General features: G+C 34.8%; 3 protein-coding genes across 5 annotated transcripts; 2 read left to right on the forward strand and 1 right to left on the reverse strand.

Moving 5' to 3' along the window:
- Window positions 1-2,865: 2,865 nt before the first annotated feature.
- On the forward strand, window positions 2,866-3,980 carry LOC139853734 (probable polygalacturonase At1g80170). The gene is made up of 3 exons (XM_071843099.1): window positions 2,866-2,985; window positions 3,539-3,673; window positions 3,786-3,980. Exons 1-3 carry the CDS (start codon window positions 2,866-2,868, stop codon window positions 3,978-3,980), a joined length of 450 nt encoding a protein of 149 aa, XP_071699200.1.
- A 373-nt stretch (window positions 3,981-4,353) lies between these two features.
- Window positions 4,354-5,330, forward strand: LOC139853735 (polygalacturonase QRT2-like). The gene is made up of 5 exons (XM_071843100.1): window positions 4,354-4,382; window positions 4,460-4,488; window positions 4,544-4,577; window positions 4,782-5,007; window positions 5,103-5,330. The coding sequence occupies exons 1-5, from the start codon at window positions 4,354-4,356 to the stop codon at window positions 5,328-5,330; spliced, it is 546 nt and encodes a 181-aa protein (XP_071699201.1).
- Window positions 4,949-9,132, reverse strand: LOC139855781 (beta-glucuronosyltransferase GlcAT14B-like). 3 transcript variants are annotated; one of them, XR_011761557.1, is made up of 6 exons: window positions 8,491-9,132; window positions 7,600-7,675; window positions 7,353-7,468; window positions 6,371-6,727; window positions 5,472-5,766; window positions 4,949-5,314 (listed from the first exon to the last, which is right to left on the reverse strand). XR_011761557.1 is itself a non-coding variant. In XM_071845024.1 (5 exons), the coding sequence occupies exons 1-5, from the start codon at window positions 9,059-9,061 to the stop codon at window positions 5,609-5,611; spliced, it is 1,278 nt and encodes a 425-aa protein (XP_071701125.1). In that variant the 5' UTR covers window positions 9,062-9,132; the 3' UTR covers window positions 4,949-5,608. The 3 variants fall into 3 exon arrangements, 1 of the variants encoding a protein (XP_071701125.1); XR_011761556.1 differs by having other exon boundaries at window positions 4,949-5,337; XM_071845024.1 differs by having other exon boundaries at window positions 4,949-5,766.
- Between the last annotated feature and the right edge of the window lie 3,071 nt (window positions 9,133-12,203).

Below are 12,203 nucleotides of genomic sequence, written 5' to 3' on the forward strand. Positions count from 1 at the left end.
GAAAATCCTTCAAAGTAAAACCAAAAGGGTCAAATTCAATAGAAATAGAATTGTCAGTAGAAAGACGACGAACAGAAAGTAAGTTTTTAATTAAGTTTGGTGAGTATAAAATATTGGACAAGTAAAGTGGACGGTTAGGAGACGGTAGGAATGAGTGACCTGTACCATGTATGGGAATAGCGTTCCCATTACCAACAATAATTTGTCGAGGAAACTTTGATTGAGAATAAGATAGGATCTTACCTGGAGAGCCTGTCATGTGAGATGTAGCACCCGTATCCAAGTACCAGTTGTTGTCTGGAGGGTTCAAGCTCATGGTATACATAACAGATTCAATATCTGTTGGTGTCGATGCTATGGACTGAGCATAAGCGTGTTGGTTAGGTTGCTGTGGTCTTGGGCCGAGGAGTCCAGCCTGAGAATTAGAAGGGTAAGCAGGCTGTGAGTTATTGTAGTAAACGGGCCGAGTCCATGGTTGAGTTGGATAGGGGCATGGTGGTGGTGATGGATTCCACGAAGTGGGCTGTGAAGCCCAATTTGAGTTCTGCCAATTAGTGAAATTAGGTCCAGGAGAATAGCTGTAGTTTGATCGCCCTCTTCCTCTTGTATATTGACCTCGACCACGAGTATTACCCCGATAAGTGTTGCGACCACGACCACGGTTTGATTGACCCGAATTTTTATTATTAAACACCGGTGGTGAAGAAGGTGTGGTCGTAGCAACAAGAGCTGATTCAGCCGATGGTGGAGGATTTTGAGTATGCATCTGATGTTGATGATTTTTGCGAGATTCTTCAAGAACAAGCATTGAACGCGCCTCGTAGAAAGAAGGTAGAGGGTGGGTATGTGATAATTGAGATGCAATGATTTCATAGTTGCTGTTCAAACCCGTGATGAGTTGAAGGACAAGTCGATCGTCTTTGATAGTGGTACCAACATTAGCAAGTTGATCGGCCAAAGCTTTTAATTCTTGGCAATAAGCAGATACGTTGGGAAAGGTATCAAGCCTGATGTTGTTAAACTTTTGTTGAAGATGAACCGCACGTGATGCTTGATTGTCGTTGAAAATAGATTTGATTCGATCCCATGTTTTTGCAGCTGTGGTGTCAGGTGACATGATGGTCTCCAAGAGATCGATGGAGAGGGTTCCATAGATCCACTGGAGGACAATAGCATCCAGTTGATTCCAGTTTTCATCGGGTGGTGTGGCAGTGTTGGTGGTGGTAGATGAATCAGACGTGTTTGATGAGGAAGAGGCATCGGGTAGGATGTGTTGGATAACCTTATATGCTCGACAATGAATGATAAATAACTGAGACCAGGAGTTATATTTGCTTGTTTCCAAGTCAAGAGTAATTGGAACAAGATTTTTGATATTAGAAACCGTGATTGCTGGGTGATATTTCTTTTGATCAGCCATGGAAGCAGAAGAAAAACACAAAGAAGGGTGAGGAGACCACGTAAAAAAAAATTGAGAGATAGGAGAAGAAAATCGTGACCTAGTATGATACCATGATAGAATGTAAGACTTGATCTTCTCATTGATATGACTCCTCAATATATACAGCAAACAATCTCCTATCTAAGGAAACACTATAATTACCTTTCCACTAACAATATCCTATCTAAAGAAACACTATAATTACCTTTCCACTATTTTGAAAAAAGGTTTACAAGATAATATTGTCTAAAACTAATACATAAATTAGTATAAATTATAAATATAGAAGATACAGTCGATATGGTCTATTAAATTGACTAATGACTACAACAATATCGTTAGTTGGTAAGTCATCTGATAAACTGAAGTTGTTATAAAGATACATAAAACCTTGTATGAAAGTTAATGTAGTAGGTTAAAAGAAAAGTTAAGTCTAGAACTGCAGTTTTGTTTCATGAAGAGATACCAGATACCGCATGTAACTCGTTCAAATGGGATCACTTCACAGTGTTTGATTACTTATGGTACAAGTTAATTCCTAAAGTCTCATCTCCAGATACATACGTGTCACATCCAAATCTTATTAACAACATATTTTAAAGCGGTCAGAGAGAACGTAATCGAAAAAAAAAAAAAAATTTAAGCGGTCAGAGGGAAAGTAATCGGAAAAAGTCACTGAGACCAAAGTAAAGCAAGTAAACCAAACCCCTAGACCGCTACAAAAAATGAAACGACCCTCGTATCAGCCCCAAAAGATGCACGAGTTGCGTGCCATCACATCTCGAAAGACAATCTCTCGCTAAGGCAGTGGTCCCAGTCAGTCGCGGCTCCAAGAAATACACGAAACACGTTCCCGTCACAACTCGAAAGACAATCAACCATCACAAACTAAAGCAGTGGACTAACCGGATACCTCCAGGTTATAACTAAAATCATGATGAGAGATATCAATATATTAGCCACAACTTTAAACTTATTAGGGACCAATATTTTTTTTCCTATCTGATATGGGACGAGCTACTACAAAAACACCAACGGATTTCAATGTAGAACAATCTGATTCAAAATTTTCTCTCAATTGAGCGTGATAACTCATTTAGATCACGTGCATTTGAGTAAAAAATATCCTCCTTATTTGGATTGTGTAAACATGAAAACGTTATCCATTTACTTGATTACCAGTTTTGTCAAATGTTATGTTTACATTAGGGTTCTATTTGATTTTCACATCCAACCAAAATTAGTCGTATTTAATTCCTTTTAACTTAACCATTTGCACCATCTATCTACCATATTTAATTTACTATATGATCTTCTTTGTTCATATCTATTAAGTTTCTCTCTATATATATTCATAAACAGACATACTAGATTATGTATATACATATATGTCATATGTGTTAATGAAGCTGGTAAATACAGAAATGGCGTTTCCACTGGTGTTTATGCTTAGTTTGGTAACGAGTCTCGTAGCTTTTCCATTTGATCGATATGATGTCTATGATTACGGAGCTACTGGCTTAGGAGCAACTGATGATTCTCATGTAAGAGTTACAGTTAAAATTTCGTATTGATTGTTAGATTTCACTAGTCGTTGCTTGCTTTTCGTTTACAAAAATGACTACCGATTTTGCAACAATGTCAACAAAATTACACAAACACTTGAATTCACAAGAACATGTGATTTTCTTTTCTGTTCATTCTTACAAAGTACATTGTTCTTGTTAAATAAAATTCTTATCAACACCAATAGCATGTATATATATTGTTTGAATAAAAATACAATTTTTTATAAAAAAGTATATTCTTTATAAAAAAAAAAAAAAGTCTTGTTTGGCAAAACTGTAGATCGACAAAGCCACCTTAACCATGTAAGTGAAACACACCCCGTAAGTGAAACACATCCACCGAATACCAAGTGGCAAGTCAATAGCTTTAAATCCTATAAGTCAAGGGAGTTGCAAATTCCCTATGTATAAGGGGATCCAACCCTGTTTTGACAAAGGCTTTCAAACATAGGGCCCCAACTGACGCCCCATTTGTAAAAAAGTCTTTTTTTTTTTCTATATATATTAAATGGGATGTGGTGTTTTTCAGGCATTTGTAAGCGCATGGGAAGATGCATGTAAATCAGAAACTCAAAGTGCAAGGGTGATTGTTCCTCGGGGGACTTTTTTATTGAATCCTCTTATGTTTAATGGACCATGCCATCCTAAAACCATTCATTTCATTGTAAGCTAAACAGGTTTATCTTGTGTGTACTAACACAATTATATCTTATAATCTTTAGTGATAAAAAAAACTTGTATTTTCTGTTAGATAACAGTATCAAAGTGTGTTTCAGATTTATGGTACACTCATTTCTCCGAGTTCACCCAAAACATGGAAAGGTCTCGATTCAAGTCAATGGATAGCATTTAAGAACCTAACAGGTCTCAACGTGTACGGATCAGGTCTTATAGACGGACAAGGTATGACTTGGTGGGACCAATCATGTCGATATCACCCTAATCAGGTATTCAAAACGCTTACTGTATAAAAATAACTATTAAAAAAAATATAAAAGGCCGAAACTTTCCTGATCGACATGACTATTTCTTATTGTTTTCAGGAGGGTTGCACGAAACTCGCACCAACAGTAAGTAAAATTTAAATTTTAAATTTGTTTACTTTGTGTTCTGTATACACATGAACTCATCTAATATGTTTTAAGCTCATCTAAAAAGCCTTGAGATCGTCTAATAAGCATTGAGCTCTCTAACAGGTGTTGAAGTTCATATACTGCAATGAGTGCACGTTGAGCAACATTGACATAATCAATAGCCCACAAACTCATGTACTGATAATAGACTCTACCAAGTTTAACGTTGATACCGTGATGATTCAATCTCCTGAAAATAGTCCCAACACTGATGGCATTCACATCCACTCTTCTCACTTTGTCAAGATAACTAACTCAGTTATTGGTTCAGGTTTGTAACCTCTTAAACAGTTAATTTTTTTTATAAATTACAAAAGCTTAACGAAAATTGACTTTAGCGGACGCAGTTAACAAGTTTCATCGCATTTCAATTGGAGACCATACATCTAACATTGATATAGCCAATATAGAATGTGGACCAGGACATGGTATAAGGTGAGCCATGTTTAATCCCTAATGGGTCAAATTGGTCACATAAAAAGGTTACTAGAAGCAAAACGGGCAAATGGGTCAAACGTGCACCTAAGGTGCTTTAATGCTTATGCCATACTAAATCGTTTATCCTAAAAGCTTAGTTCATTTTTTGTGACATTTTGAGCAAAAAATATCCTAAAAATTTCATTTTACATGTTTTACAAGTGTTGGGAGCTTAGGTAAGAATGGAGACGTTGTGCTCGTTGAAAACATTCACATACGAGATTCATCATTCAAAAGAACCACAAATGGAGCTCGAATAAAGACTTGGCAAGTTGGACAAGGAAACATAAGGCATATTATTTTCGAGAATCTTATATTTGATACTGTCGACAACCCAATAATCATAGACCAAAACTACTGCGATGTTCGTGGCACATGCAAAGAACAAGTAACCATTAAAGTCTTCACATAAACATACATATATTATATATTATGTTAATCACTAAAAGCATACTAAATTTCCACTTTTTGTGTTTGATATAGAAAAGTGGAGTCAAGATAACCGACGTGGTTTACAAGAACCTTTACGGAACATCATCTAGCAACATCGCTATAACGTTAAACTGTAGTAAATCGGTACCTTGTTCTGGGATTTCGTTGGAAAATATAAACTTGGAACCGGTTCAATCTGGGAAACTAGTGACAGCTAGCTGCATGAACGTTAAAGGAACACAAGTTGAAGTGAACCCTGGATCCTGTTTCAAGAACTAGATCTCATCTAGTCAACCAAGACAAAATCACAACAGTTTATCATGATATTATTACTACGTATATGTTCTAAACTAATATATATATAATTTTTAGATATTTATAGTATACATCAATAATGAAATACTCCCTCTTGGTACTTACTTTTACAAGTTACAATTTTTAGCCGTTTTCTCCGTCCTTTATTGTTACCGTGACTCATTTCGAGAGAAGAATGAAAACTAGAAATGGAGGGAGATGGGCCCACTATGTGACTCGAAGAAGACGGTGTACCAAAATTGTTAGATACAATGCTTCAAGTCGAAATCTTTGTCGGATAGCATACCACCAATGAGGGTCTTGATCCTATCGGCTCCTGGGCCCGGTTTCAGTTCAGTTGCATTCCTAATTATGCTTTTGGCTAAAGTTCTATTTGAATCACTTTTATCAAACCAACTGCCTGCATATTCACGAAAAATGAAAAGATATAAAATACTGTGTATTAGTTACGAAGAACTATTAACTCGTAAAACGTAGCAGTGACAATTTCGACCATTTATTTATAAATGATTCAATTCAGATCATAATCATTATAAAAAAGAAAAGAAAAAAATAAAGGGTCTGCTAATAGAAAGTCACATAAAATTTATTTTTATTATTGATAATTAATCTTCAATACAACTCTAATCATGTTATTTCAAAAGAAAAAATCACTGTTGACATAAGTTGCTTTTGTAATCATATTAAAGATACAAACCATTTATATAAAAAATGATTTTTTTTTCTTTCACAAAACGTGTTTCTTGGGGTGACATGACCGGGTTTCTGCCCGCTTTAACCTGCACACCTTCAACTTGATATCAGGATAACTTTTATCATCAATAATTAGAATAAACTTCATAACAATTGCCACGAATAGAAAATGTTATTTTTTAAAAATCCATATTAGTTAGTCACTTAGTTGATACTTTGATGTCACAGTAAATTGTACTACCATACAAGAACATGACGATAAAACAAAATAATAGTAACAACTAGAAGAATAGGTTGGAGAAGGAAATTACTTGCTACAAACCCGTTTGGTTCACGTCCTAAAAGTTCAGAGTCAATTCGGTCAAGCAACTCCTTATCAGAACCGAATTTTCTAGCAAACGGTGCATTGCTTTCCACCATTCTTTCATAATCGTCAATGGAAAGAAAATGAGGGTGTTGTTTGGGCGGGTTGTCCCACGAAATGAAATGAAGATCATGATTTACAGTCGTGTTTTTGAACTCTTCAGCATTACATATTACCGTGTGAAAATACCCTTCGGGAGACGATAAAAAGTTGGCGTAGTACATGAGCACGATTCTTGGAAGATTATCCCATCCCCATAAACAATATTCTATGAATGGCCGTGATAGCATCATCCATGCAGAACCTATATAAGAGATTTTTCAAAATTATATTATACCGTTCATAAAGCATATGATACAACCGACTAATGTAGGAAGTGATTTGTAAATACATTTGAGTAATGGCCTTCGTCTCAAACAGTACTAACCGGGCCTCTTAAACTTTGTGAGTTTGTGGTTGTGTATTCAAGATTTGCTGCTAACAGGGTATCTATGTATTTTGACTGCGTGTGGCAAGATGGGTGGGTTGGGTCAGTCGACCGACTAACACTTTACTGACCATTTTTCACAGAAACTTAACACTAGTTTATAACTGATGGCTGCGCCAGTTATGATTATAAACACAATAGTGTTAAAATTTATGATATAAATCTTCGAATAGAATGATACTCGATAGGTTGTATGTGTTGGGCAACTTTCAAACTGTTTAACCCCTTTGACCAGTTTGACCCGTTGAAAAAACACAAGCCAAATCAAGCCACTCAGAAGTAAATGGGTCAAGATTACCACCGTTAACTTTGACCATGTCGAAGACAATTTATGACAACCTAGTATGGACTTATATGTTGGAAAAAAAAAACCCAAATAATGACAGATTTAAGATTATATTTGGTAAATTTGACTTTATTAAATTCATGAAGATAGTTTTACCTGTGAAGAGCTTGTAAGCAGTAGGCACACTTCTTCTCTGTGAGACCCAAAATACGTCTGATTTTTTAAGACTATACAGCCCAGGATCAATTATTACAGGTTTGGCTCTTTGGTACCTACAACATACCAAGAAAGAGGATATAATTATACAAATATATATATTTTCAAAATATGAAATATTTTGTTGTTTATATGTTAATATGTAGAGTACTTTATTAGTCATCTAAAGAGCAGAATATGCACATACTCTTTCCAGCCAATGTCACTAGTATGCTCGATAAAATTCAGGTCCCGAGGAACAGTCGAAAGCGTGTGAAGCAAATCTGTCCAGATATAAAATGAGTGTTGTGTTAGATCATGCGGATCGAACCATGAACCATACATGCACATTTCTTGACTCATGCCCAACGTAAAACAAGAATTATAATGACACAAATATCCTTATGTTTGTTGCATCACTTGACAGCAGAACATACAAATAGAACAATACCATTGTTAAATTTAGCATAATATGATCAAAAAGTTTAGAACTTTGAAGAGAAAATAAGTTTGATCTCACAACAACAGGTTCAAAAAAACTTGGTTGCTACCGGTTAGGCTAAAAGTTCAAGGTAGCATTAGTGTTCAATGAACACTTCACTATCCTTACATAATCTGCTTATATGGAACCGAATCGAATCAGTTTTCCATAGTCTGATACAAATTTCGAAAATAACCTCACCCCTCTCAATCTAAATATGTTATATTCGAATTATGATTATGATAATTATAATGTAGTAAGTTTAGATACATACATTGGTATGCATAACTCAGAGCACAAGGTACAACCCTAAAGCAACATATGAAAATGAGCACCTAAAAGAAATCAAAAAGGAAATTTTGACCCATCACTACACATTCTTCACAATGAATCTTTCCTTTGTTGAATCAATGGTCAATTTAAGTCAACATCATTCAGAAAATAAATAAATAAATCATCGTACCTTTTTTAGGTACCAATCAACAATCATATAAATATTCACCCTTTTAAAGTAGCAATTTTTAATAATTTCAATGAAAACAGTTACATCACAAAGTTAGGTAACTGCACAAACTTGGCCAAAATTAAAAATACTAAGGTTGATGATCAACAACTTACCATCTTGAGTGACTAAAGGGTAATCAGAAGCACTTAAATTGATAAACCAATCCCAATCACCACCTTCTTTCAACAAAATAGCAGCAGCATGAAGTGTATTTGTAACCATAGTTGGACCTCTATAAGTTACCAAATTAGACCTAGAAACAACCCTAACATTACCCACTTGTTTAAACACACTTTCATTATTCACAAACTCAACAAGTTCCAATCTTTCTTCAGCTGGTGATTCAAGGTCTAAATGCACAACATATTGATTCAATGGGTGGTATAATGCTTTTAAGGTCCTTTTTAAAGACTCAACATCACCACTTGAACCAGAGATCAAGTAAGCAAGTTTAGGTATTGTTGGAGTTGGTTTTGTGGGTGAAATACTAAGTTTTGATTCAACAAAAATTGGGTTTTGATGGGTTTTTGATTTTGTTATTGTTTGATGAAATGGGTTTGAATTTGAAGTGAAAAACAATGAGAAAATGATTAAGATTGAGGAAGTGAGAAGTGATAGTATCAATGGAAGAAACCATGTTTTTTTTCTTAGTGGTTTAATGGTGATTTCCATTGAAGAAAACATCAAGATTTTGAATGAAATTTGTGCATTTGGAGGATGATGATTTGGAGGGTTTGATTCTTGATTTTTGTTAGGAATTTGGGAAAGTGAAAAATGAGAAAAAGGTGGTACCTTTAAATGTGGGTTGTGATGATTATTACACCTGTTGATTAATGTTTTGGTTCCAACAATAGATTATTGCACATAATCAAGAATTAGATGAGAAAATAATTTTAGAATTTAGAATAAGAATATAAGAAAGATTGTGTTTGTAGTTGTGAAGTTTGATCATTGCCAGAAAATGGGTACATTGTGGACTTCGCATTAATAGTGATGTTGTGTGTGCGGTGGTGTTCGTTGGGTGTCAACTTCCATTAGGAATTAGGAATGATTCTCACATACACTTTTTTTATCCTCACACATCAATTTAAAGAATTTGAGTATTATTAGAAGAGTAAAAGGTTAAAATAGGTGTGTGAGGATAAAAAAAAAGAGTGTGTACTTGATTTGGTTATTTGATTTGGTAGGAAGTTAGGAATAGGAACTAGTAACAAGACTAATAAATTTATGTGTACTTTTTTCATGGCAAAATATTAGTAGTACTAAAAAAAGTATATATTAATATTAATAATATATAAATGATAAAAAAATATTTTCTAATAACAACTCTAAAAATTATCATTAATAACTAATAGAACTAAATGGTCATCATCAAGAGAGAAACACTTTTTCGGGAAGAATTGAAAGGAAGTAATTTCTTTTTGTTTTTAATTTTTTTTTCAAATATTAATATCACATGAAAATATGAACTTTTAAAAAATACACTTTGTGACGAATGTTATTATTTTAGCGGGAAGTCGCTTGAAGAAATAAATGATAACATTCATCATGAGTAATGTCTTAATTAGAATTTATTTGCCTCGTTTTGTTTTCATCTTGTGTGACGTGTTTTTTCAAAATTTAGCATGATTGTTTTGGGTTTAGTCCCTAAACCCTAAATTCTAAACCGTTCGTGTTAAGAAATTCAATCTAAACTCTAATTTCTAAACCTTAAACCCTAATTTCTAAACCCAAAACCCTAATTTCTAAACCCTAATAACTAAACCATAGTTTTTAACCCCCTAATTTCTAAACCCTAATTTCTAACCCCTTAAAAAATTTCAGAGGCAGAACATTCATTGCAATGAATGTTATCATTATTTCTTCGAGCGTTTTCCCGCCAAAATAATAACATTTATCACATAGTGTCTTTTTTAAATATTCGTATTTTCATGTGATCTTAATGCTTGGAAAAAAAATTCAAAGAAAACGAAAAAAATTACTTCCGTCCAAAAAAATGTTTCCCTCTTCATTAAAACACTAGAGCTAAATACAAGCAATAAATAATACTCGGTAGTATACTTGAGGATAGTTATTTTCATGGAATATGATTATTAAAATGTACAAACAAAATTAATATGTGTTAATTTTTAATTACAACCTTTAAAAGTTGTTATTATAAATTTTTTTAATGCTCGGTGCATGATACGTGTTATCAAGACAATGACCGAGACATTCATTTTTTCTCACTAACACGCACCACACACGGGTTAAAAGATAAGGTCATTCAAAGTTCTTGCTTAACAAACACCACACACTAAGCACCAAGCACTGTGTGGTTGGTGCTTAGTGTGTGGTGACGAGCACTGTAGAAAGCCTGAGAATCTGATGGTGTTGTGGGGGTGACTTGAAGTCCAAGAGCGGCCAATTGTTGTTGTATGGCCAATAGTTGAGATTGTGGTAACGAAGAATGGTTAAGTAAATTTTCGGATCCAGTATTGGCGGTAAAAGCTTGAGTAACAGATGGAACTGATTCACGAGTCTTACCCAACATATAATCGTGGTCACTAGGAAGAGCATGAAATTCACTAAACGTAGTGTCAAGTTGATGTGTAGTCATATTGGACTTAAGACTATTGTACTCTTCTCTAAGACCAGAAACTGCAAGCAAAGTGAGGTCTTTATCTTTCACGTTTTCACCAATAGCTGCAAGGGCATCTGCATACTCATGTGCACGATTGAGATAAGCATCGGGGGTTTCATCGCCTTTCATCTTAAGATTGAAAAGTTGTGTATTCAATGTGTATTCTCGAGAGGAAGTATGAGGTGCATAGGCTTTCTCTAAAGAAAGCCAAACATCACGAGAGGTTTCTCCATGTACATGTTGAAAAGAAGCTTCAGAAATTGTTGAGATTATCAACATACGGACGTGCGCATCATTAGCAATCCAGATTGGATAATTGGGATTATCCTTTGGAATTGTATCAGGTTCGGTTAATTTTAATTGTTTTGCAGGATAAGGGATTGTGCCGTCCACATAACCAAACATATTATTAGTAACCAAGAGTGGGGTGATCATTGTCTTCCAAAAACCATAATTAGTTGGTGAGAGAGTGAAACCAAACTTATGTGAATTATGAGATGTTTTCTCGGCGGTTGTAAAGGCTGAAATCATCGCCATTTGAATAAACATTTTTTTCCGAGATCTTTAGGGTTCCGGCACTGCAATTAAAGTTGCAGTTTGGGTCAGAATTTTGAGAGGATTTGAATGGTACAGGAAGTGTAATCACACGCTCCAGAAAAAGTGTCTTTCTGGCAAAAACAGGAAACTTTCCGGCGAACTCTTCCGGCGGCGCGTGGCGACTGTACGGTGGTCGTCCGGAGTTGAAATTTTTATGGTTATGCCAGAATTGTGTTGTTAATTCAATGGTATAGGAGGTGTTTTGTAATTTTGAGTAACGAAAAATTAATTTGAGAACTGGGGTGTGGTGCTACAGTGACGACGGATATTGTAGCCGAAAAAAGGTTTTTTTTTTTTTTTTTTTTTTTTTTAACCTTGCTCTAATACCATATAATTCCAGGAAATTGTATTGTATATTATATCTCAAACAATAGATTACATCAAATATATATAGGCTAATACAACTTGGAGCCTAAGTCAATACTAAACCCTAAAGCCCATGGGCTTATATGTCTAATACTAGGTGCGTGTTGGCGAGGAAAAATGCATGTCTCTATCATTATCACGGTAACACACAGACATCACGCACCAAGCACCAAACATGGTGCGTGGTGTTTTAATGGAGCATTTTTGCAATTACAATTTCTTAAGAGCATTTTGTCAAAT

Source organism: Rutidosis leptorrhynchoides, chromosome 6, assembly GCF_046630445.1.
Source record: "Rutidosis leptorrhynchoides isolate AG116_Rl617_1_P2 chromosome 6, CSIRO_AGI_Rlap_v1, whole genome shotgun sequence".
Lineage (NCBI taxonomy): Eukaryota > Viridiplantae > Streptophyta > Magnoliopsida > Asterales > Asteraceae > Rutidosis > Rutidosis leptorrhynchoides.

Excerpts from the sequence above, each read along its gene's own strand:
- LOC139853734 (XM_071843099.1), top strand. The coding sequence starts at position 2,866 with ATGGCGTTTCCACTGGTGTTTATGCTTAGTTTGGTAACGAGTCTCGTA. Across the intron at positions 2,986-3,538 it reads GAGCAACTGATGATTCTCAT|GCATTTGTAAGCGCATGGGA; the intron begins GTAAGAGTTACA and ends GGTGTTTTTCAG. Across the intron at positions 3,674-3,785 it reads CTAAAACCATTCATTTCATT|ATTTATGGTACACTCATTTC; the intron begins GTAAGCTAAACA and ends AGTGTGTTTCAG.
- LOC139855781 (XM_071845024.1), bottom strand. The coding sequence starts at position 9,061 with ATGTTTTCTTCAATGGAAATCACCATTAAACCACTAAGAAAAAAAACA. Across the intron at positions 6,728-7,352 it reads TGCTTACAAGCTCTTCACAG|GTTCTGCATGGATGATGCTA; the intron begins GTAAAACTATCT and ends TCTCTTATATAG. Across the intron at positions 5,767-6,370 it reads ACCAAACGGGTTTGTAGCAA|GCAGTTGGTTTGATAAAAGT; the intron begins GTAATTTCCTTC and ends GTGAATATGCAG.
- LOC139853735 (XM_071843100.1), top strand. The coding sequence starts at position 4,354 with ATGGCATTCACATCCACTCTTCTCACTTT. Across the intron at positions 4,383-4,459 it reads ACATCCACTCTTCTCACTTT|CTTAACGAAAATTGACTTTA; the intron begins GTCAAGATAACT and ends AAATTACAAAAG. Across the intron at positions 4,578-4,781 it reads GGACCAGGACATGGTATAAG|TGTTGGGAGCTTAGGTAAGA; the intron begins GTGAGCCATGTT and ends ATGTTTTACAAG.